General features: G+C 37.0%; 1 protein-coding gene across 3 annotated transcripts in view; it reads right to left on the reverse strand.

Moving 5' to 3' along the window:
- Positions 1-530: 530 nt before the first annotated feature.
- The window catches only part of GALNT1 (polypeptide N-acetylgalactosaminyltransferase 1), a 91,200-nt gene continuing 65,742 nt past the window's right edge, over positions 531-25,988 (reverse strand). For all 3 annotated transcript variants that reach the window (XM_075494141.1, XM_075494140.1, XM_075494142.1), the window contains 9 exons: positions 25,544-25,710; positions 19,150-19,357; positions 16,466-16,636; positions 14,928-15,045; positions 13,775-13,955; positions 6,062-6,201; positions 4,822-4,920; positions 3,927-4,061; positions 531-1,424 (listed from right to left, as the gene is read on the reverse strand). In XM_075494141.1, the coding sequence (XP_075350256.1) occupies positions 1,278-1,424; positions 3,927-4,061; positions 4,822-4,920; positions 6,062-6,201; positions 13,775-13,955; positions 14,928-15,045; positions 16,466-16,636; positions 19,150-19,357; positions 25,544-25,710 (1,366 nt within the window). In that variant the 3' untranslated portion in view covers positions 531-1,277. The remainder of the gene's footprint in view (positions 1,425-3,926; positions 4,062-4,821; positions 4,921-6,061; positions 6,202-13,774; positions 13,956-14,927; positions 15,046-16,465; positions 16,637-19,149; positions 19,358-25,543; positions 25,711-25,988) is intronic.

A 25,988-nucleotide genomic window follows, 5' to 3' on the forward strand; every position in this document is an offset into this window, starting at 1 on the left:
GTCATATTGCTTTTGGCTATGTTAATTTTAAAAACCATGCCAATTTAGCTATTTTTCTTTAGGTTTTATTAGAAAAAAGCAGCAGTTCAACATTACAATTCAGAGTCTAATCTAAATATGCACTTGACAATGAAGCACATCTGAATATGAAGTGAAAAAGGATTCCAGAAAACCTTCAATTTTGCCAATCTCCTGCTACCCAAATCACATATCTTTTCTTCTGGCTTTCTGCTGACTGAAATTAAACAAGGAATAAAAGATTTATTGCTATGAAAACAAAACCATAGTACAGTAGTATGAGTCTTGGGCGCTAAGCATATTCCGTCAAGTTAACTTAATAATTTCAAAGTGTACTTAAATCTTTTGTTTGGCCATGAAAGTCCATAAGCTGACTGACCCAAGTATAAACTGAAATGGCAGGTCTGGGAAAAAAAAAAGTTAGACAGCATGTTAACCTCCAGTTTTCAGACAGTAATAAAAAGATACAATTCCAACAGCCAAGAAATTAAAATTTAAAGAAAAAGTTGATCTGACATTCAAGAGCTATGTTTATTCTTATGCTCATTTTGTTTGCGCCCCAAATAATTTTAGACCCACCAGAAAAAAAAAAAGTATTTATGGACTATCACACAATTGAAAAAGAAAAACAATTGCCTTTTGACTTGGTTATTTTCCCCCACTGAGGTATAAAATCTACATATAAATTTGATACTTCACTATAACAAATTGTACTTTTCATAGTTCTGATTTAGTTTCCGTTAAACCCTGTTTACTTTTTGTTTTTAAACCACAGAATTCTTATTTCATGTTACTGAATCTGGTTTGCCAGCTCTCTCTCTCATTTATTTGTGGATCTATATTTAGTAGTCTGGTTACCGCTGCTAACCAGGAAAAAAAATTCTTGGAACTTTCTTCATTACAACAGCACTTTCAGCAGAGGTTACTGATGTGCAAGCAAACTACAACGATATGCAGCTCTTCAGAGAGACTATTTCATTGATTATGTTTCCACCGTCCAAACGTTCTCTAAATTATTTGCTGGAAGAAACTCTTTCGATCTTGTAAACATCAGTGGGCACAGTTTCACTAGTATGTGTGGTAGTTTCACATCCTTATACAGGAAGGCTGGTTCACAGCTACTGAGAAGCTGCAGGAGTTCTAACAGCTGACAAACTGTGGATTCTGCCAAGCAGAAGTTTCTTCTGTTGCTACTTAACAGTGTAGCCAAAGTATCAGCCGAGGTAGCCCAGTCAATCCTTGCTTTTCTTTAGAACCTCTCAGAATATTTCTGGAAGGGTTACATTGCGAAGCAGCCACTGCTGGGAGCGGCTGCCGTTGCAGTCTCTGATGCTGGGTACCTGGCTGTCCTCTTCGGTGGCTTTGTCCAGGCACTGGTTACTGTTCACATGCAACAGGGTTAATTTCTTGAAGACAAAATAAAAAGAAATTAGTTTTACAAAAATCACCAGGCATAAGCTAACCAAAAAGTTTCTAGTGGCCATTAAAATTCTTCCATAGGTAAGCAGGAACTAGACAAGACCCCTTGATTAGCGACTCCAGATCCCAGTCCTAAAGAACACTTAAATATGCTACTTGATGTTGTAGACACTAAAAACATTGCTTTATGAAAAACAGAACAGTCTGAACTTTTAAATTATGGTCTTTATCAAGCAATATCCACCATTCTTTAAATAGGACTATACAGATAGGGATCTTTGAGGAGATAGAAATTAAAGTTTGGTAAGATTCACAAATTCAATTATTAGTTATAATAGTAGTTTTAATCAGATTAGAACGAACACATTGAATATGTATTGAAAAGTACGCTTTTTTCTCAGTTGAGGACACAAAACTGCCTTGCACTACGGTCTTTTAGTACTATGTTCTTTTTAAAAAGTATGTTCTTAAAAAAGATGTGTACAAATTCACATATGTATATCTTTTCCAATACCTACTAATCTTATTTATGCAATCTTCCATACATGACTCCATCTACCTCAGCACTATCCTCATGGAGGAGAGATCTTCAGAAGTTGCATTTCCTGCCACTGTGCTATGGATACTCATCAGTGCATCAACTTGTCTATGGTACTGACTGGCATTACTACCAGTATTTCTGCTCTCACTCAGCAGCACAACCAGGACACTGCACTGACTGAAAAGTGGCAGAACAGGCAGGCCTTATGTGCAGAAGCAGCAAAAGGTAAAAAAAAAAAAAAAAAAAAAAAGAAAAATGTGAGCACATCAATCTCCTGCACTCAGAGCAGCTGAAGAATGAAGAAAGGAGTTGGGACAGACTTAAGTAGACAAATAACTAACAAAAAGCTTCCCCTCCACCCTTTCTTTTTCTTCCTGGTAGACATTAAGGGAAAGAGGCTTCTTACATGCCTCCTGAACAGAGCCAGAAGGAAAAAAAAATACAGAAAAATCACCTAACTATGTGGGGGGGAGTTCTTGCTAAGTATTCTCTAACTTATTTTTGTGCTTTGTTAGCCAGCTTTCAGTAAAGTTCTGAAGATTACACCTAGATTTTCCATTGACAGAATAAAGAGAAAAAGCACATACAACCAAATTTATGGCTGAGGATCAACACAGGGGAAGTCTGTTTTACAGTCTGTGGCAATCATTACAAGACAGACTATTGCAATTAGGTGTCTAAAGATGCAATGTTCTTACCATTGATAAGGTAGAAACAAAATAAAGAGCACTTGCTGTTTGGTGAATCACTGCATGTAGTAATATTACTCATCTTATTTACTTAAGTCAGGTAAACTAACTACATAAAAACCAAGAATGAATGGTTCCCATGACTCAAATTTAATCATTTCAATTAACGTTTAATCCTGAAAGTCTTCAACAGCTTTCTTCAGTCTATCAGCAGTTGCCTGCAATGTGCAGAAATCCTAGTAGAGTTCCACTGTCTTCCACATTAACTGCCATCCTAATCAAAAAATCATCATTCATACATATTTCCTTTTAGTTGTAAAGGCTGTAGGTTTTGTTAACTTCTCAGTTACTAAAAATCTATAGCAAGCCTATTCAGTTAGAAATACCACCCTTTTTAAAATTTTTTAAATTTAAATCAGTGAAATGACTTTTTAGTAGCTAAATATCTACATTTTCTCTTTATAAAATACTCATCATGATTACACTGGCAAGATTCTTCTTCCATAAATTGTCTTGCAACTGTCTTTCGCAGTAACTGATTTTAAATTAACAAGCTTGAGAACTATTTTTTTTTAACTAACCATGCCATAAATCAGAGTTCTTCACTGTATTACTCAATCACAAAATTGTTTTTAGAGCTTGCAAATCAAATTAATGATGAATGGATCAATGGTCAATGATGTCTAGATCTGGCAGTTCAACATATGAACTACAAAATAAATTTGAACATTATGTAAAAGAAAGAGAATGATTAAAATAAAGCTGGTTTAAGCATCTCTACCTTAAACATACTGTGATTAGAAATGTAAAATCTTCCTTATAATTTTGGGATGCTGATTTTTTAATTAGAGAAGTATTTCCTTTTAACCTTGTGCAAGATAAGACACCAGGCGCTGAATTTGTCACAAGATGGTTAGCATTATTTTTTACTGGTCCAGTAGATACCTGGAGTACTTTTCCATTGTTGATCTCATCGTAACACAACACGACACTAGCAGACTGTCTTCCTCCAGAGGATCCAAAAGCACATTGAAAATATTCTTCTAAAAGCTCCCCCAAAACTCACCAGGTAATTAAATCAATACAGATGCCCACTGAGCGACTACACCACGAATTAATAACAGAGGGAACATAATCCTGACTTTGTTTCCTGTTTTGACTGTCAAATAGTGGTCCCACACTGGAATATGTTGCTCTGTAGGCTCACGTAAAAAAACAAGTTGTCTCATTTCAATGTCACAAGTCATTAGAAGACTTACCACTGGATCATATTCCCAAAGCTGATTTCCTTTTAGATGGTGGCACTTGAGCATCGTTACTGGGCCATTAAGTTTGGATACATCTAAACACAAATCATCTGTTCGAATTTCTTTGTTGGCAGTATATGAGAAAACCTAGACAGAAAAAGAATGAGAGGAACTGAAAAAAGACTTCAACAAAGTTCAAACTTCAAAAAGATTCCTGGGGCAGGGGGGAGAAGGGAACATTTGTGAATTACTTCATTAATATCCACTAAATTTTTTTTTCTTTTCCCTTCAGCCTGTATAGAAAGATTTTTTTTTTTTAAGGGAATAAATATAAACAATATATGAACAAGCTCTTCAGTCAAAACTGACATTTTTTGTAATTGCAAACTGCTTCCTACGTAGAAACAGGAGGATCCCCAACACAGGTAATCTCTGTATATTGGAAAACAATTCATCAAGAATTATTAACAAAGTAGAACAAAAAAACAGATGTAAAATAAATTCCAGAACTGACACCCAGAAAAACAGCATTTCAGGTACAGGCATGTGTTTTTTTAAAGTAACAATGCCAGTCAGGAGGTCTAACCAGAAGACAGTTCCAGAGAACCTACAGGAGGTGAAGTCTAGCTTATAGCTGTTTCCTCCTCCCCTCATTTCATTTTTGACTTGAAAGTTATCTAAAACCTATTGCAAATCAGGCCTCAAAAACCTACAAATAACAAACCACCACCAAATTTTCTCATGCATTTCCTTACAGACATCATCTTCAATGAGGGTTTCCTAAACTTTACACCTTAAGTATATTTTAAAAGATAACTCATGAAAGAATCAAAGAATTGTCCCGATGGGAAGTAGTGTTCCAAATAATTCAATACATTAATATGATTAAAAAAAAAAAAATTGTCACCTGATTGCCACCCATTCCATGGCAGTTAAAGATTCCAACTTTCTCATTTTCTTTTCTTGCCATGTTATCCAGACATTGATTTGTCTCCACATTTCTTATCTGGGAGTGATAAAGAGCACATCACCAAAGGTTTTTATTTTTAGAAGAGAACTAGGTCCTTATCAAACCACACCAGCACCAGTTCTCTCTGCTATACACTAGAGGTTATGTGAATGAAATGTAAAATATAGGAACCATACTACAATGAGATACCACTGTCCAAGACTCAAACTCCCAAGCAAATGTTCAAGCTACCAGGTTACAGAACCATGTTTGTTTCTTTGCTTTCTTTCAGGGATCTTTCCATCTTGGGGGCTCTTTTTGCTCAAAGACTCAGCTACAACAGAATGGACACAATTGAGTCTCCAGCCCAAAACCTTCAGAAGTTTTAAAGCACTCTTCTAGGCACGGTGGGTTTAATTCCCTTTGAAATCATGGGTGACTGGGTTTAATTTCTTCACTTCTTGAGTTACAGCCTTAATCCCTGTATTACAATATAGTAAGCAGGCATGAATATCAAGTCTCCTGATAGTCATGCAGCAGCACAAATGCCTGCTCCATTTTGTTAAAAGCATTTTTTTTAAAAACAAACAGTACAAAAATCACTCTACAACAGGCTCAATATTTGGCTCAACATGACTTGTAGGGGAAAGTAGGTGCCTACTTATTTAGGACAGCATAATCTGTACTACCTCTGCAGTCACTTAAGAAACTTTAACTTAAGAAACTTTAAAGAAAAAACAGAAATGCCCAGCAAGGCTTAGGGATCATGGAGATTTGCTCGTCACTGATGAGGGTTCTGGGGGTAAAGTCCAGAGCAGTTTTTAGGCAAAGTCCTTGTTTCACCTGGTCTAGTTTTTTTAACCAAAACTCTGCTCATACTCTACATAGAGAACATTATACAGAAAGTTAGCCATAACTATAGATTTCTGAAGGAATATTTCTAAAGCCCTTCTATGTGACATTTAGTACTGTAGTAAAAAAGGGAAAACATTCAAATTACAGTGCTGTATCCCAAAGTTCAGTTTTCTGCCCCACTGAGAAGCCAGATGTATCATTTCACAGATGACAGGAACACAGGTGCAAGATACTTGAACTTTGCTGGAGATAACTTGTTTGCACTACTCAGTTAAGAATACAAACAACTTACTGCGCAACATACTTTACATAGGGTATATAAGTATGTAGGATAAAATCTTACCTCTCCCAGAGAAAAGTAATGGCGTGGAATTTGGGAATCAGGATAAACGTTCTCCAGGTACCAGGAGAAAGGCTTGCACTGGAGCTTGCGTCTTAGTCCAAGTCGTGACGATATGTCCCCATAATCAACTTTAGTAACTCCTGTAGAAAAAAAAAGGAAGTTTTATTCAACGGCTGCTAATAAACATTATATAATTCCACTTAATACAAAAATCATCAGTATAATACACTGCTTGCATGAAAGATTGTCTCTTTAGAAAGTCACCTCTACACAAAGAATTTTTTTTTTTTATTATAGCATTATATGCTGTTTATATTCTCAGAGAAGACACGTCAGTCACTACCTATGACTTCTTTTTCCAGATAACTATACAAAAGATGGAATCACTACATCTGTGCTATACATGACAATTTCTTACCTGTGGCTTGTGGAACAGTTTGAATGCAGTTGCTTACTAAGTTATCAGAGGAGAAAGGCTGAAACTGTTTGTCATGGTTTGACCCCATATTATAGTCACTAATGCCATTCTATCCCCAATGGCAACTGGGGTGCATATCTATGCAGCATAACATAACAGTCTCCTTCTGTAGAGCAAGGAGAATTCCATTTTAATTTAATTCTGAAAGCTAGGTACCACCTGATGGACCCTTCATCATCTAACTAACTGCACAAAGAAACAGTCAGAAAGCAGCCTTCCTACAGGGAACTAATCCTTTAATAATTCAGTATTTGTTCAATATAACTGCAGCATTTGCAGGAAGTATGTTCACCATTAGGACTATTATCTTTTTTTTGTGGTATTTTGCTTGCCTTTTTTCTCCTTTGCTCCTCATTTATCAAAGTGCTCATTCTTCCTGTATCTTTCCACTCCTTTATGGTTGTTTTAATTCCTTCTGAAAATTAATTTGTGCAAGTCTCATCTGCAGATGGGTTGAGGAAGGTGTCCATGATCAGTAGATATTTTTGCCTCACCAGAATTAAGCACTATTGTCATTAATATTCCGATAATATTAATTAAGGGTAGGAAAATTTCTAGTTTTCAGGCATCACATTCTTTTTGTATTTTCCACACTACACTCCATACCACACAGGCCAAAGGTAAGACACTACAAAAAACCCAAACCAAACAAAAACCCAAACCAAAAAAGAACAAAAACAAGTCCTAGCAATTTAAATTCCCCTCACAGACCACAAACATGGCTCAACTGGCCACCACACTATAGACCTCCAGCTGCATATGTTTTTCAGAAATCCCTCCACTTAGAGGACTGTGAATTACCTCTAAAATTATTGACCTTCTGAAACAGTTTGAGACATTTCTAAGTTGGCATACTGTGTTATTAAATCGACCTGCCAGCAGATGGTGTATTTCTACTCAATTAAGACAGATAACTGCATAATTTCAGCTAAATGTTTGTAGATATCAATAAAAACTTTAGTAATTTCAATATTCCAGAAAGAATAAAATGCTAGCCAGGCTTTTGTTTTTTAATGAAATTTTGAATAGTGTGAATGAAATTTTAAAATCTCTTGGAACAGAATCCCAGAAAACTTCAGTCTGGGTTTTCCAGTCACAAAAGAAATCCCAAAACCAAAAAAACACAAGGCAAAGAAAATACCCCCAAAACTCTGGCCTATCTTCACCAAAGCAAATATTTGCTCTACACCAAATGGAGCACTCTCTCAAAAGGTGATGAGGTAAGAAGGGAAAGACTGTACCAACCACAGCTAAGTATGGAGTTCTTCATTTTTCAGTGATGAAAAAGCAGCTGATGGATGAAACAGTTATCATGCCATCCTCACAACCTTACAATACTCAAAACTCATTCAGAGTTTGCTACACTGACCCTCAGAAAACAACACCGTTAAGGCTTTGTCACATCACTGAATGACAATAAGAATTAAAGTCACAACCATAAAGAATTAAATGCAAAGTGATACTTCATAGCATACAAGTGTGCTGTTTATTGAAGTAGTTTTAAATGTCACCATGTAGAAAGAAAAGTGCCAGCTGATTTTCCCTCTGTTACAATGAAATAAAAGGGGTGTATTATATTCCATTTAACCATTTTTAGTCTGAAAGATTTTAAAAAAATAGTCTCTGAAGTTAGGTCTGCACCAAACCATATACTGGCACATAGACTACAGTTAGCATCAGGTTAGCAGATGGACTGAATAGCAGAACCAGCACAGTTGCCTTAGGGGTGTCCTCTAAGAAGGCTGAATTACTCTGTTTCCTAGGTTTCTGGTACCTTATCAATGTTACTCAAAACTATAGTGCAAATGTATAGGAGCACTCAAGCTACAGTGCAGTGGCAGTTACTTATGGGTAACAGTTCTTTTGGGGAAAAAAAAAAATGGAAGCAAACTAGGAAAACTGCAAAGTATGAAGTGTATAAAAAAAATTAAGTACATCTCAATCATTATTTCCTCCACAGACCAGTAAAATTTATATACACACAACAGTGACATATACCTTCCAGTGGTTTTGTACTTGTTTTTAAAGGCTCAGCTAAAAAAAAATCAAAATAAAAAACAAACCACAAAACAAGAATTAGACCAAATCTTCCTCCCAGGAGACAAGTATGTCAGACTCTACGGGCATGTGCATCGTGAGGAAGACAATCATGTCCACTAGTTGTTCTTTCAAATATTTGGGTTTGGTTCATTTAAAAAAAAAAAAGTCAGAAATAGTATTTAACAGTAGTTGCTACTGTTGTCTTTACTTGACCATGCAATATATTCCCACCCACCCCCAAAACCTTAATTACATTAAAAGCCTGGACCTCCCTGATGATACTATTTGTCACACAGCTTGCTGTTTGCTGTGGAACAATCACATGCTTTTTTCCACACATACACTTAAAGGTGTATTCAAAAATAAATATTGGCAAGGCAAAAACACTCACATCAAATCATCCAATCACACCATCACCAGTTCTTTTGTAAGAACTCAAATGTAAGATTCATCTCAGCACTTGCTTGTGCTGTCACTATTCTTCAAGAAGTTTGGTACGCAGTACCAGACTACTCTGATTAGTAATATGTAATGGTTTTTCCTTATACCTTTACAAAAAAGTACATATAATTATGTCTATCAGTAGAATACTCCTTCAGTTTAATTTTCTTTGCCACGTTATATTTAAGCTTCCCATCAACTGTGTTGCAACAGCTCTGCATCCTAAAATTTCAAGAGCTGAAGATTTGCATGCCGAGTTCAATGTGTGGCAATATATTTATGCTAAACTGCTTTGAAAGAAAAAGAAAAGCATGACGTTTTCATCATGATTATAAATTGCTCAATTGTTTTCAACAGCACAGCACGAGAACCGTTTCATCTAAAACTAGTCTTCTGTTAAAAATCATAGAACTTGTTTTTATTTAGTATTATGAAACTTGATAAGCAATAATCATTTAAAACCAATTGGAATAGCTACATTATTTGCATTCCCAATTAATGCTAACAGGGAATATTAGCCGAAAACAAGAACGCATGGAATTTCTCAGTAGGTATTTTGAACATAGGCTTAGCTATGTTGCAAGACATGGACTCAGTCCCTTCTCTGTCCTCCCAATCAACCGTAAATAAAAACATTATCCATTTCCAGTCTGTATATACTGAACCTTGACTTCCCATGCTTGGCTAGAGACAAGTGCTTGCAGTGCTTAGGAACTAGGCCTACTGATCCAGTTTTCAGGATAACACATCTATGTCTCTGTCTGGATGGCTCTTGCTCAGGTAATTCTGCAATGCTGTCTTTTCAGGCCTTCTGCCTGTCCACTTGGCCCCAGCACAACAAAAGATACCTTCTGGGACAAACTTTTTTTGCCAACGATAAAATTAATTTCCATACAAGCTAGACAAGGCTCTACCCAAGCTCATTGGAGCTGCTTTTCAGGATGCCTTCAGCTCACCAGCTCGGATGCGAGAGGCTGCTGAACGACAAGGATGCAGGCTGGACAAGGAGCAGGGGGGCACATGTAGGAGCCGGAACCCAGACTTACATGCAGCACAGGGAAACCACACAGTCTGAAAGTATCCATGCTTCACCTTTAGATTAAGGATACCAACAAATCTACAACTGTCAGTTTATCATTAATTAGTTAGGAGAAGGTTAGGGGGAGGTAGCTGTGGTAAGCCAGCCTAATACTTTGCAGCTGCTGTTGTGGAAAGGGGCAGCTTTCCCTTACTCAGCTTCAGATTCCTGCTGCACCTCCTGTGCTGACACAGGTGCTAACTTAACCAGTAGAGAGCCAGCCCACAGGACAAATAATCCTGACAAGTTCAGCAAGTCGAATCAGTTGGCATAAATGAACAAACAAGTGAGGGGAGGTGAAGCCCTACCACCCGCCATGAAAAGCAAGGCACTCTCCTAGCAGCAAGCTGTTAGATTGACATCGCCATCTCGTGAAACCTCACCTTGGACAATCCAGTCCTAGTATTTTAGAGTGGAGAAAGTGATGAAAGGTCAGCACTAGAAATAAAGAAGTGGCAGAGTCTGCAGAACAGAACAATCGGAGCCAGAAATCAGACTATTCACATGCGCATGCTGGATCTGTTTTCTGAAAGCCTATGAGGACATGGTCTGGGAAACAGCACCCTGCTGTAATGCATGACTGAGAAAAAACTGTCGGCTAATGACAAAAGACTAGAGCTCGTGCCATTACTGCTGTGGAGAATAGCTGTTGCATGCAATGAGATAGGCTTGATTTTGGCTGAGCAGCAGCTACTGCAACACTTTCCTGCCCAACCTCCATCTGTACCTATCCACTTCTAAGCAGAGATGGCTTCTAAAATGCATGAAAGCTTAAAACAGACAAGTAACAATTTCTACTAGGCTGTACTTATTAAAGAAAAAAGGATTACAGGCTTACTTTTCAAGAGGGCAGCTTTCCATTTAACTACATTACATCAATCGTAAAAAGTCTCTTGAGTTCTTATCATTCAAGCAGTAAGCCTTTTTTTTTCTCCAGACAACACAGATTACATGAAGTAGGAAAGCTACCTGAGAATTTTAGGTTTGCTTCCCTGACCAATCCCTCTGTGATTCACTATCTTAGGGGAGCAGAAGAGAAAGGATATAAAGGAGGAAACAAATTTCTTGTTAGCTAGGCTCAATGATGCTTGTCAGTATATTACCTCCTTCAAAATCCAATCTTCTCATCCATGTCAACTAACGAAAAAAAACCTGGGTGCACAGAGGATTGCCTGTTTTCCACGCTCATCTGCACCCAGGCTTGCAAACCAGCATCAGTTTAAAAACCCTGACCTCACTCCTTGCAAGAAACCTGTGACACTGTCACAGCAATATTGAAAGTACACATTGTACTAGCAAAGAGTTTCACAGGCTGCATACTGTACTCTGCCAGGGGGTCACTACACCATCATTCTGCAAGAACTAAACATTTAAATTTTTATATTGGAAGGATACCTGGAAAAGCAGAGTACGGCTAAATGAGCCAACGTAGCAGAGATTCACTGAGTTCCTAAGACAACTGTTGGCCAGAAGGACTTTCTGAAATTTACACTGATGTTATTTGCTGTCAGCAGGCAAAGTCAGAAACAACAGTAAGGTGTTTGTGAACTTCCCAAAATAGTAATTCTTTCTAGTTAATACCTACTGGCTCTCACAGCTTACATGGATTTGGGGGGTGTGAGGCATGAGTGGCACTGAGTACATTTATGTGTTCATTCTCTAAACAATAGGTATTATATCATAGCTAAGAATTAACCACAGTACTAACCACTCTCTTCACAGTCCCAGGCAACAAACCAATTTCAGAATAACCCAACTTACTCAGGTACTATATGATCCTATTCTTGAAACACTTGGAAATTCTAGTATCAAACTTTAGTGCAGTGTCGATACGGATATGAGTACACAAATGGGATCACATGCCAGTCGGAGGTCAGTGATGGAAGGTCAGTGATGTAGGAAGGGATTTTTCTTCCTGTCAGGAGCTATGCCACTTCATTACTGAAGGTGTTGCAGTTATGTTCAAAGAGGTTGTAAGACTCCTCGTGCAAATGCTCTAAGAGGAGCTTGGCAAGAACATATCCCTATCCACCGATCATTAAGGCTATTAGCATACAAACTATGCAGACATGCATCTTTTGAAAGGAAAGAAAATGTACAGTGCAGTTATAAACAATTGCTTTTTATGTTCACCATTTCGAAATTTTTACCGTATTCTATTTTCAATTAAATTCTTTCATTGCTTTCCTCCAACAGGAGAATGCATGCATATTCCACAATACTGCAAAGCTATGCAAGAAAGACCTATCAAAACAACAATCCTACAAAATTCAAACAGTGTAACTCCTTTTGTAGCTTATGGTTACCACATGAAATGGAAGGACTATAGAGATTATACATGAAGTAACAGAGCCTTATCATGGTGTTCAGTAATTTACATTTGTTTTTAAGAATTAGGTTATTTTTAGTTAGGTGGTTCCAGCTACTTATTACATTTTAAAGTCTAGCTTGATGTGAATGCATAAAAGCAATCTTAACCAAAAATTATTGCACCTATTTATATACAACTTTTCTGAACGATATATCTATACATCATGTTTGAATTCATAATGCTTCATTACGAACAACACAGGGCAGTAACCATAAGCTGTTAGTTTCTGATTTCACCTAAAAAGCTTTGAATAGTAGCAAGAATTATTTTTAATTAAAAAATCCTACACAGTCTTATTTGAGTATTGCATTCTCTTAAGACAAAAACACACCACACACTGCAGTCACCTGTTCTCATAAGTATTCTTAAAACTTGTAATCTAAAATTTGACACTGTTCAGACTCATCCTACATTGTATTACAGCTTTTAAATTTCAATACTAACAAAGGTTTAATAAGCAAGTCATAAGGAAATACTAGTTTTAAAGATACGTCTTTGGAAAAGCAGACGTGGCATATAGAACTACCACTTAGTATTTAAAGTCAAATGTCTGCAATGTCTCAAGTGTTTAGAGAGGGTGTCGACACCTACCCAAAGTTTGTCTCTGTTTTTTTAAACAACAATCACAAAAATACCCTGTGGTGGAAAGTAATAATTCAGTATTTCCCAGGTTTCCTTTCTTTTCCTGATTTTTTTTTCCCTAAAGTTAGAGTTCATAGGAAATTTGCTCTCATATTTTACCTCATTATTTATCCCCTTGCTTTGTTAACATCCATGTTAAGAAACATAAGAAATATTACCATAGTCAAGTATATTGGCAACTTGCACCTATATTCTGGATAGTGAAGTGCAAACTCTACCAAGACAGATGTTAACTTTTGCTACTCCTGCAACAGGGTTTCACTTAAATAATTTCTGATCTATTCAACCTGGAATGCCTACAACACAGAAGCCAGAGGCCAAACTGCAGCACATTACGAGATGTATTTGGATGGCTAGTTTTCAGCACTACGGTTGAGCTCTTCGACATTCCACTGAGCTTTAATTCTACTGCACACGAAGCTCATAAGTCATGTGCATGTTTAAAAAAAAAAAAAAAACACACAGAAAAAAGAATTCAGGGCACATGTCTGGCTAACAAAAGTATTTTTCAATTAAGACCTTCCTTTTTGTACATCTTACGTGAGCTTTGTCTTATGAACTTCAAAGCAATAACATTTTAATTTAAATACTCATGTTTTTTCCCCAGTAGTAATAACATTTTAATTCTTAATAGGTATTTCTCATAACCAAAGACCTGCTCACCTGGGGAAATGATGTAAAAAAAGTTTTTGAATTCATCCATCCAGACTTCTGCAAGCCGTCTGTTATTTTTGTTGATTATCTGCCCTGTACCTCCTGGAAAAGTGTATGGTGTTGCTTTTCTGAACACATGCCCGACATGTGAACAAGTTACAATTTCCAAAGTGCCACCACACTGCCAAATCTGAAAGTGATAGAACAATTATTGCATAGCTTCAAGTTGTTAAAAAAAAAAAGTTTAAAAACGTTAATCACGTGCTTCCTTTTGAGTTGGAGAAGGAACATTAGTTGAGGTCTAGAACAAATACATACTGCCTGGAAGAGAAATGTAAGCCTGTTTCCTGCTCAATAGATAGAGATGCTCGCAAGCCTGCGCAAGGTAGCATAAGAAAGAGTACATTAGGCCTCACAGCAATAATGCATCAGCAAGAGACTACTTTAGCAAACTGGGCAAGCTGACAGTGAAGGAAGGAAGAGGCTCACATGAATCTCAGGGAAGTAACAGATGGTGATCTGTCCAAAAAAGTCCATTATAAAATAGAATCTCCATGTAAAAAAATCCATTCACTTCCCAAGTGAGGTTTTTGAAGATATTTTCCATTTTTTTTGGACCTCTAAAAGTGGCAGATTCAGAAAGCTGAACTACTTCAGAAGTATCCACCTATATACTCTGAGCTGATAAGTAAAACAAAAGGAAATAGTGCTATTTGGTGGGAATGAAAGCAAGAACAGTGGTGGTTAGGTCCACATCCAAATGAACACGTGCAATCATTAAGTTAGAAAACAGCAAGAAGATAGAGTTTGTAACAGAGGTGCTCACATTTCACTGATGCATTAAAACATGCACTGATGAGATCACCCTTAACTTATGCTCCCCAATCAGCTTTTCTAACTGAACTCCTTTTAACACACATGCATTCATTCTTCAGAATGACCATCCCAATCTTTTAATCACAAGGCTCTGCCAACTATTCACCATGCACTTTTCACTGACAGATACAGTCTTTGCATATCTCCATTGGAGGAACTTGACAGGAAGCAACGTGCTAACTGCAACAGCAGAGGACGCTGATGCAGGCAGCAGATCAGTATTTTATGGAACACAAGATGCACTATCCTGAGTAACAGCACACTGAAAAGAGAGAGTTTTACCTACCCTGAAAGAAATTTCTAAGTTTTCTCCGCCCCAAATATCCATTCCAGCATCATATGTTCCAATTTCCTGAAAGTAATCTCTGTCTATTGAAAAAAGACCTCCTGCCATTGTAGGTGTCCTGGGGTGGAGAGACAAAAAATAAGCATCAGTCACTATGAAAACATATACTTAAATACATTTCACACTTACACTGACAAAATGGCTTTTTATTTCCCAAGTTCCTAACATGTTCCTTCTCAATAGGCTTGCATCCAAATTCAGTTACCATTGATGTACTTGCAAGCTCAAAATTTTCCAGAGATGGAAGCAGTTAGTGACAGTTCTCATTTTCTCACTTCAAATTGGAGTCCGGATAGAGAAACAGCCCCTAGAAAGCTGCTGTCATTCCTGAGAAAGACTTCTGCCTTCAATGCCAGTAACTCATAAAAAAGAAACCAGTTTCTTACAGGAAATTTATACTTCTGGCAACTGTTCTTAAAAAAGTTATAGGAGGCCATGAAGTGGCCTGCTTGCTTTCACTATTAGTGCTTCATACAAGAAAATTGTACAGCCAAGGTTACATCCAGACTTTCTTGACAGATTCCCTATTGGTAGAAAAAAAAAAAATGGTGCTAGTTTCTTGTAACTTTAGCAACATCTCCCAAATTTCCATTTTTTTTAGTCAACAAATACACAGTAGGTGAATTATGTATTGAGCTGACAACACAACTTTGTAGTTCAAGTATACAAATTATTTACACTTTCAGCATAAATTATTTTCTATCAGTCATTTTCCTGAAACGCTTTGAGCTTTTTCTGAAAGACACATAAAGACACATAATATAAGCTAGGTCACAATCTAACTAAAGATTTATGTGGCTTTTTTTCCCCCTAAAAAGGAAATGGGGCAGGGGGGGAAATACAATTAGCAATATCCTGAGACCACCTCTGGATTTCTTAAATAAAAAAAACAAACAATAAAGGAGTAAAGACCATATCCTCAACTTTATGGTAAGTAAATATTGCCCACTTTTCAGAACAGTAAGGCCAGAAACTGTAAGTTTGCAATTGTTAAAAAGTACATATTACACACACGCTATCTGTGTTTCTCATTAACTTTGTCACAACATCTACATGACATGCAAGTATAAATTCACCTCCCATCCGTGCACTTTGAAGATGTTAAGTTTATATATGTATGCACACACACACATATATGCCAAAAATTGATGCATCTTTTCAAAAATATTTTTTACTTTGTTAGAATAAAAGATAAAAATAAGCTTCAATAAAAACCCATGCATCAGTATAAAAACTAGTAATTCTCTGGTAACTGACAAACTTAAAAATATTTCTGAAGTGACAAACTGATTGCTTCCTTCATTGCTACCAAAAGTTACCAACAACGAATCCATGTAAAAAAAACTTGTGTGCTGTTCCTTCAATCAGGCAAAAATGATGCTACAACACAATTCATTAAGTACTTACAAGATTAACCTAAAAAGGATATGAGTAAACATCAGGTGAACATCTTAACCAATTTAGTAATTTCTCATTACCTAACAGGAAGGGTTCGATCTCCTTTCCGTCGATCCATCTCTCTCTGAGGAACAGGATACCAACGAAAATTCAACTTCCAGTTGAATCCACCATAGGTCATGTCAGAACCTGCCATATATTCGAAGGTGTCATCGCTAATTACATCAATGATGGGACACACTACTGTTCTCCTAGCAAAAGGAAAGAACCAAAACCTATTAATTAAAATATCAAAAAATATGTTGGGTTTTTTTTAAATTTTGTTCAACACATATGGTTTAAGTTTTCATAATGCCATCTCTTAACAACAGTACCCAATAGATTATTACCATGAAACATATTCGAATTCTGTCTTGCTAATTAAAGTTAATTCATCTCAAGGAAAATGTGTTTTTCTGATACAATTTTGGCAATACTAGCTCTTTTTTTTTAATAGTATTTGCATTACTACCAGTAATAAATATTCACCCCTCTGTAGATGGAAAAATTGATCATAGCTTTCTCAGCGCCACACAGTAATTGTATAGAAAACAAGAGGTTTTCATTTCTAGTTAAGTGGTCAAAGTAACTTGCATGTTTTAAAATTAAAACGTCATCATTAGCTCTGGGGAAGTATTCTTATATGTCCTCAGGACTAAGAAATGATAGTCTTTGTTAACAAAGTATAACTACTGGATGAGGGGATTGAGCCCGCCCTCAGTAAGTTTTCAGATGACACCAAATTGGGCGGGAGTGTTGATCTGATTGAGGGGAGGAAGGCTCTGCAGAGGGACCTGGACAGGCTGGATCGATGGGCTGAGGCCAATTGTATGAGGTTCAACAAGGCCAAGTGCTGGGTCCTGCACTTGGGCCACAGCAACCCCATGCAACGCTACAGGCTTGGGGAAGAGTGGCTAGAAAGCTGCCTGGTGGAAAAGGACCTGGGGGTGTTGGTTGACAGCTGCCTGAATATGAGCCAGCAGTGTGCCCAGGTGGCCAAGAAGGCCAGTGGCATCCTGGCTTGTATCAGAAATAGTGTGGCCAGCAGGACTAGGGAAGTGATCGTGCCCCTGTACTCGGCACTGGTGAGGCTGCACCACGAATACTGTGTTCAGTTTTGGGTCCCTCACTACAAGAGAGACATTGAGGTGCTGGAGCGTGTCCAAAGAAGGGCAACGAAGCTGGTGAAGGGTCTGGAGCACAAGTCTTATGAGGAGCGGCTGAGGGAACTGGGGCTGTTTAGCCTGGAGAAGCGGAGGCTGAGGGGAGACCTTATTGCTCTCTACAACTACCTGAAAGGAGGTTGTAGAGAGGTGGGGGTCGGTCTCTTCTCCCAAGTAACAAATGATAGGACGAGAGGAAATGGCCTCAAGTTGTGCCAGGGGAGGTTTAGGTTGGATATTAGGAAAAATTTATTCATTGAAAGGGAGGTCAAGCATTGGAACAGGCTGCCCAGGGAAGTGGTGGAGTCAACATCTCTGGAGGAGTTCAAAAAACATTTAGATGCGGCACTTTGCTACGTGGTTTAGTAGGCATGGAGGTGTTGGGTTGATGGTTGGACTAGATGATCTTGGAGATCTTTTCCAGCCTTACTGATTCCATGATTCTACTGCATCAAAGTCGACAGAAAGAGGCCTCTTTGTCCACTGTCCTGGCATTATTAAGATATAGACTCACAGAAACTAACTCTAATCATCTTAAAGACACTTAAGTAACCATCCTCAAGCAGGCTTCCTCTCTCAGAAAGCTCTGTAAAAAGATTCAGGGGTTGCAACTACATTTGAAGGACTTACTCAGTTGAGCCATTTGCACAAATTGTAACAATTTGTGTATTATAGTCTCACAAAAAGTATATTAATGATAACTTAAATGTTAGTATTATGTCTTAGCACAGTTCTGAACAAAGATTCTTTATTACTTGTAGCTTTTTCATCATGTAATGCTGTATTTTGTAATGCTGAATTTTAAAAGTGATTTTTATCTATAACCATAAGAACAAAACAGAGATCTGTAACACCATACTGAATATCTAGTCTATTTAATGTGCTGTTTACTAACAGGCTAGTGTGCAACTACACAGTTACTGCTCAGATGTATGAATGTTTTATAAAGCAGATCATTCTTTCACTTGTCCCCCCCCCCCCCCCAATTTCCATCACATTATCACGGATATAAGTGTTGCGAGTATTGACTTACGATAGAAACACAAAGCTATGTTACTGCAGTGTAGATCAGTATGATTCCAGTAACTACTCTAACTTTAGAAAATACATCCCAGAAGACCAAGTCACAGCACAGATTTCCACAATACAAATACATTACAAAATAAAGAAATCACAATGACAACCTGAAAACAGTAAACCTGACAGTTCTTGCTCACAGTGTTGGTGTTAACCATTTCTTCCTCAAGAATATCTTCCCAAATTCATGAAGGAATGGGCCAGGCTGCAGAAGGAAGACCTCAAATTCCACTGCTTTCTCAACTCCATTCATGCTCAGGTCTCCTGCTATTTAACACATTATCCCATGCATCCCAATATAAGGTTCACTTTAAACCGAGTTTTACTTTTTAAAAGTTGTACTGAATTAGCTGTTTACCCTTACACCAATGAGAATTTATCCAGCCCTTCAGAAAGTAGGTATTTGCTTGTAGGCTATATTGTAATACTTGGAACATTTCTTAATAACTGAAAAAACCAACATGGACCAACAGATGGATAATTACCTGTCAGCTTTGATCCTTGCCAGCAGAGGTTCAAGCCAGCCTACTGTACATTCACAATGAGCATCTAAGAAGGTGATGACCTGGCCTTTAGAAGCAGCAGCCCCCTTTAATCTGGCTCTAATCAATCCAGAACGCTGTTCCATTCGAATCACATGAACAGGTACTTTTAATTTTTTCACATAATTCTCCAGTGGTCTTTTCAAGAAGTCTGCAAAGAATGATCAAAACCATGGAAACTGTCAGGTACATAGGTCAGCTTTTTTTTTTTTTTTTTTTTTTTTTTTTTTTTTGAGACATTTCCTCATTTCTTTTCTATCCTTTTCCTACTTTCTCAGCTAGTTTCCTCTGCTGCTTATTCTACACTTCATAATATGCCCTTCCACAGCTCCATTTGTTTCACTTGCTAGAGCAGGAAGTTCTTCCTCCTCTTCATTTCTTCATTATGGAAAACACAAAAATGAAGAGAGTGTAGAATGCTTACACAGAAACCAGATTGGATAGGCAAGTTTTTATTATGGAGTAGATGTGACTCTTACTTTCAAAAACATATGCATAAGTGCTCTCGGACATAACACTTCTCTACCAAGAAAACACAGAAAATGATCCAACTAGCTGAACATAACGAATTACCTCCTACAGGAATGTAACTTACAGATAATTTCTTTGCAAGCAGTTTAAAACATGATCAAAATTAATTTTTCAACTGTGCTTTCTCTAGATTTTTTCTGGCTAATATTTTTTCTATTAAATTATCACTATTACACCTAAAAACAAAAATAAAGACAAAATCATTAATCATAAATGAGTATCTGTAACACCAAACAAACCTCAGCTTAGCTGAGGAACAAATTATTCAAAATAGAACAGCCATAACTGGCTACCATATGCCTAGAGACTCAAAATTACTTGCATTACAAAGAGCTGCCAAATTAACAGATTTCCCATTGCCAGGCACAGTTTTTGTCCATCATGAAAAATTATCGACTATGATGGATGATGCCAAAGGAAGAACAAAGAATTGAGGAAGAATGCAATTGACAGTCACAGAAAGAGACTTCTGCAATAACTTGCAGATTTCAAATTTGTAAAAAAGGCAAAATAGTCTTATAACACATCTATGGAATATATTAGATTATACACTCAAAGCACATGGGAGCTGTACTAGAACAGTGCCAAGCCTGTTAGCATAGGATAGTAAGTACCTCATACAAGAATAAGTGTGACACTGGAGGCGGGGGGGGGGGGGAAGCATGGCATGAACTTAGTGGCTGTTTTGTAAATCTCAAGAGGCAGAGCTGACCTGAGGGTGATTACCATTCCTTACCACTGCTCCGGATGAATGAGTTCTAATTGCCTCCTCATTTTTTTCTGTGCATTGTTGGACTATCACTAAAACCCACAGAAATAAGTTCTGACACATCTTGAAAGGTGAACTGTGCTAAAAGAGCCGAAGAGGTTGACAGATCTTAAATATTTGTCTCCAGAGAAACTCAAAGCAAGTTAATTCTTATTTTGCATATTAACAGAGACTCAAATGAATAAATGTTTATTAGTACAAACCAAGTGTACATGTCTGAACATTTTGCAGGCTTTCTAGGGTTGAGCACAAACAGAGATCATTTGGCTGATTGAGTCTGTAGCAAATATAATCTCATCTCTTTACGCTGTAGCTTTCCAAAGCCACTAATTTAAAAGAACTATTATAATGGTAATGTTTGTAGTTTTAATGTATATGGCTTCCATGATATACACAAAGAGAATAAAACAGTGAAGCATTTCTCTCTATGGTAACCATCTCATGAGCAAGTCACACAAATTGGCATGTTCCTCTGCAAGTTTCAGGTGTAGTACTGGTAAGCTTTTAAAGTAGTTCTAACCACTTAAAGCTGAATGACTATGTGCTGTGACATTGGTCCTTGAATGCAGTTACATTAACAGAATGGTAAAATTCTGCCGGGGGAAGAGAGAAAGAGAAAGATTTCAATAACACAACTGCAGCCAGTCAAGAACTAGCATAAACCAGAAAGTTACATGACAGTCACAGTCAACGTATTGCATATAAAAATCTTGAGTCCTACCTACATTTTCTCTGTAAAGTATTTCAAATTTCAATTTATCTTCCCAAGTACTTTTCAATTTTTTTTCTGTAAGAAACAATCACAGATGTGTGCAGTGTTTTCACTATGGAGGGAATAGGGTTAAGAACAGTCCTTCTCCCATGTTTAACCATGTCCATAAAAGCATCCTTATGAACTACCACCTTGTTCAAAACTTCATAAGGGAGTATTCCCAGAAACAAAACATTGTGCCAGACATTCAGTAACTGTGCCCTTAAAATATTACTAGAATTTCAGGAAAATAAGCAAAAAGGTAAAGCTTGATGTCTCATTTTCCATGCTTTTGTAGGGATAACTCAGGCATCAAGATTTCTGGTGTTCCTCTGCTACCAGCAGTTAGGGTTAAATGCTCAAATCTAAGCAGCATATTTTCCCCCCAGAGCACTGTCTCTTGAAGCAATCCACATCCCTCACAAACTGCTCCCTTAGTTCAAGTAGCAAGAGCCTAGAGTTTCAGACTAATCATCCAGCCAGAAACTGGTAATAGTTTTCTTGTAAGGTGAGACTTGCTTTTTTCTTTAAAAAAAAGAGTATTTGAACAGTGTTTTAATGCATTCAGTACATTTTGGCCTACAAGAAACACCAGAATCAAGCTGTAGAGATGATTTTCTATACAAACCTATTGGTCATATTTATACTAAATCCCATATTAAACACTCAAATGAAAAGTTTTATGCATTATAGAGTCCGTTGTTTACAAGTGACCCAGGATGACAGCTGAGTAGATTTTTAGCATTGCCTCATACATTTCAAACACACTGTGAGGTTTTGATAATATCAAAAAAATCAAAACAAAACACAAATACTTCTACTTGGGAACAATAATAATTCATGTATTTTCAGAGGTATGACACTAGTTTCATTTAACTCTTTCTGCTGAATATTCTTTTCAAACTTTTTTTGCATCAAAAGGGTGCAATAATTTTACCTAGGACTATGAACAGTTTAAAGAGCATCTTCTGTGGCAGCAGCAGAATTAAGAAAGCCAAAAAAGCAAATATATTCAGTTCAAGTCAAGTAAGTGCATAAGTTGAAAACCACCTTGCCAATTCTATTACTGAGTCACATTTATATGAATATAAATTAAAAATTAAGTTTCAAACATATTTTTAATTGAATTACAATAAAACACAGATTTATCACATGTAAGCATTCAAACACAATTTTAAGAAGTGTGAATACTTTTATAAGATGTTATTGGCAGGAATTTAGTTTTGGTTACATTGCTTTGATCTGTATCTTTGTAACTAACTTCTGTGAGTGTATTCTATCCTGACGCAACCTGCCTACCATGCTCGGCCATTCAGTGCTGACCTAGTTTTAAGTACTGACTAATCCTGATTTCTCCTGTTAACTTTTTTTTTTTAAAATAGTTACCAAAGATCAATACTTAAAAACTAAACATGCAATTCGGATCAGTAACTAGAGAACAATGTTACAGATATGTCTTGTTTCTCCAAAGCTTTTCTTTTCGGTGTAAATAAGTGCGTGATATTATGCAAATTCATTCTTCTAAGAGCATGACACTAACAGGTACAAAGCGTGCTTCAGGCAGACTGAATGCTTACTTTATTCCAATTAAATTGACTCTGATGCTAGAATTCAAAATACACTACTCGGGCTGAACATTTTCTTTTTCTGGAAAAGTCTGCTGTTTTAGTTCAACACAAACAGAATGCTTAAGTAGCATATGCTAAACCCTTCAAATTTTCAGGCATCATACCCTTCTGTTTTGTTTAATGTAAAAGCATGCTTGCTGGAACCACAACAAGTTTTTGGAAAACAAAAACAAACAAACAAAAACCCTTCCAGTAATTGTTGAAAATAACTACAAATAAAAGATGCCCAAGTGATCCAAAATGAAGAGCACAGATTTCAAAACTAAATATTGGAACAGGTTCAATAACACCACCAAAAACGTCTGAAATGCTGTATCCTTCAGCCTGGAATGAAGTTCCCTTGCTTTTATTAGCTAACCCAAACCCAGAAACAGAAAAATTGTCCAGAGAAAGGCACATGTTTTTTTAACTGGACTATAATTCTAATTCATAATGAGGACATGGCTATTGCTATGCTAAAATGGATTTTTTCTAAAACAGAAATTGAAGAGGCAAAACATAAGAAATATTATGTCTACATTATTTTAATATTAGCTTGCTCTTTATTTCTACATCATATTGAAAGCTGACCTGTCACAATCAATCATTAGCACTGATTTGAATTAGTGCCAAGGACCATTTTGACAAATGAAACAGAGCACGCTTCCAGTAAACTTAGTTAGCTTTTGTGCACAGACTCTTGCTAGGAAAACAAACCAAAACAAGTGTACTGCCTCTGTTCCATTAAGGAAGCATATACCTGTACAATAACCTAGTATAGGCACTCAGAATCCAAATATCAGCATCCATGTTAAAAAGAGGATTGTACCCTGGGAACAACTCCAAGAGAGGTGAGCAGTTTCACATGCATTAGAACCAAAGAATTGTGGAATTTTTATATAAAGGTTGAAAAACTACAAGAAATTGAGGGGTATACTTACAAATTCCCCACAAGTGAAAACAGTGGAAATTTGATCTTGTGCCTTTCTAAAAGCAGAAGTTAATAACACCTTTCATCTAATCTGGAATACCTTTATGTGGTAGCCTTGCCCTTTGCATGGGCATTCCTGCTCTACTGCCAGAGTGTAACTGTATTTAAGGCCTCTGTCCCTTCTTCCAAATTGCACTGAAATTGGCTGAAGCAGTTGAAGTTAGTATTAGGTAAGAAAGCAAAAGCAAGCAAGGGTGCCCGAGAGAGGAAAGGAACACAGACTGATACAAGTGCAAACACAACCTGAGTGCATGAGCTATGCTTCCTTAGGAAAACAGGTTAGTCAGAGCTCAGTTAGCTGATACGATCTTTCTTTAGTCTACTCAGCTGCTCCACAACCAGATGTACTCTAGACGTACGCATTTTGGAAGAGGTCAGTTAATGCACTAAGGCATCATACACACATGCAACCTGAAAAAGAAACTCATTATACTTTCTACCATGTTAGACATGAAGTGCAAAAATCCACTCCTAAATTTCTTCAGCTACGAAAAATTCCTGTTAACCATTGTAATCCATGCACCGTAATGCTACTTAGACCATATGATCTGAAATCCACTGTCTCTCTTCCTACATAGATCTTGTTGTTTGGACAACGGTCAGCCATCTTCCTCTGAAGTTGGAATTACCATAAGCAGCAGAATATGGATTTTGCATCACTGGAATCAGAAGCATCAGGCAGAGATGTCAGCATGCTGGGTGTAAAACCCTTCCATGACTAAAGCATGGGAATTCCTGCAGATACAGATAACGGCCTACAACTGGTGGCTGCCAAGCCTTTTTTCTAGTGGCCTATGAGCTATTAGTCCTAGTGGAAAACTTTCAATGTAGAAATACAGAAAAAAGGTTTATTCAATATAAAAATATAGAAATGTTTTCGATAAAAAAAAACCATAATACCCTCTCATCTCCATTTACAAACACAACAAAAAAAAAAATCCCTCAAGTTATACTTTATAACCCATAACACCGAGGAAGATTAAGCAAGGAACAAGCCAAATACCAACTATTAACCAAAACGAAATATCAAGTATTGTCTAGAATATTATTTTTATTTCTACTATATTGTAGCTTACAAAAAATATGAAAATATTAGAATCTAAATAAAGTTATTTTATTTTAAGAAAAAATATCAGCTTCCAGTTTTGTCAATTAATTTCATTACACATGGAAAGTTTAATTTTGTAGCATGGAGTTTTCATCTGGAGCACTAGTTATTAAAACGTGGAATATCTTACAGCATAGAAACTGAATTTCAACTTCCCATGAACTGAACAATCAAAATTAATCCCTCTTAATTAAGCTTGATGGTGGTAGTGATAGTAAATTTGGATGTGTGTGAGGAAGAGTCACCTTCGCTATTATTCACCAGGTGATCCAAGTATTAAATGCCCTCAAGCTTTAGGAACGTGTTAAAATCCTAAATGCAAAACATGAAAGCTGTAGTAGGATAAACCCACTAGCAAACGCAAACTTTACACTGTCAACAGAAAAGTAAACAGACAGATAAACTTACACTAGCTTTCAGTGGAGAATGACCCACCTGTATTTCAAAATGGGCATTGCTCACTCTGCCTTCCCCTGCCCCAGCTACTGTGTTTTGCTGAGGAGAGGTAAGTCTCTAGAAAGTCAGTCTCAATTTTTTAAGTAAAAAGAGCAGCAAGCTAAAGCATTGACGTTGTCATTACCTCTTTCACTGGCATCATCGACGAGGACGATTTCTTCCAGCATGTGTCGTGGTGACCGGTTTATCACACTATGAACAGTTCGTAGAAGTGTGCTCCAAGCCTCATTGTGAAAAACAATGACAACGCTTGTCGTGGGAAGGTTGTCTACATACACCTTCGTTTTACACCTATAAACAAAAATACAGCATATATTTGTAAAGGTCAAGCCTTCAGTTAGAACTGCAATTTTGAGGTTTATTTCTGAGCATCAGTGCTAACATTCGTGATATATCAATTGTATGCAAAGTATGACAAAGGAGCAAACAGTGCACAGATTTATATTTTTACCTAAAAATACCCTGACTTTTATGTAAACATCTATGTATTCCATCCTACCACTAAGAAAGGAGATCCTCAATTCAATAACCAATTCTAGAAATGAGAGAGACATCCATACTGCTAACAT

Source organism: Mycteria americana, chromosome 2, assembly GCF_035582795.1.
Source record: "Mycteria americana isolate JAX WOST 10 ecotype Jacksonville Zoo and Gardens chromosome 2, USCA_MyAme_1.0, whole genome shotgun sequence".
In the NCBI taxonomy this organism is placed as follows: domain Eukaryota; kingdom Metazoa; phylum Chordata; class Aves; order Ciconiiformes; family Ciconiidae; genus Mycteria; species Mycteria americana.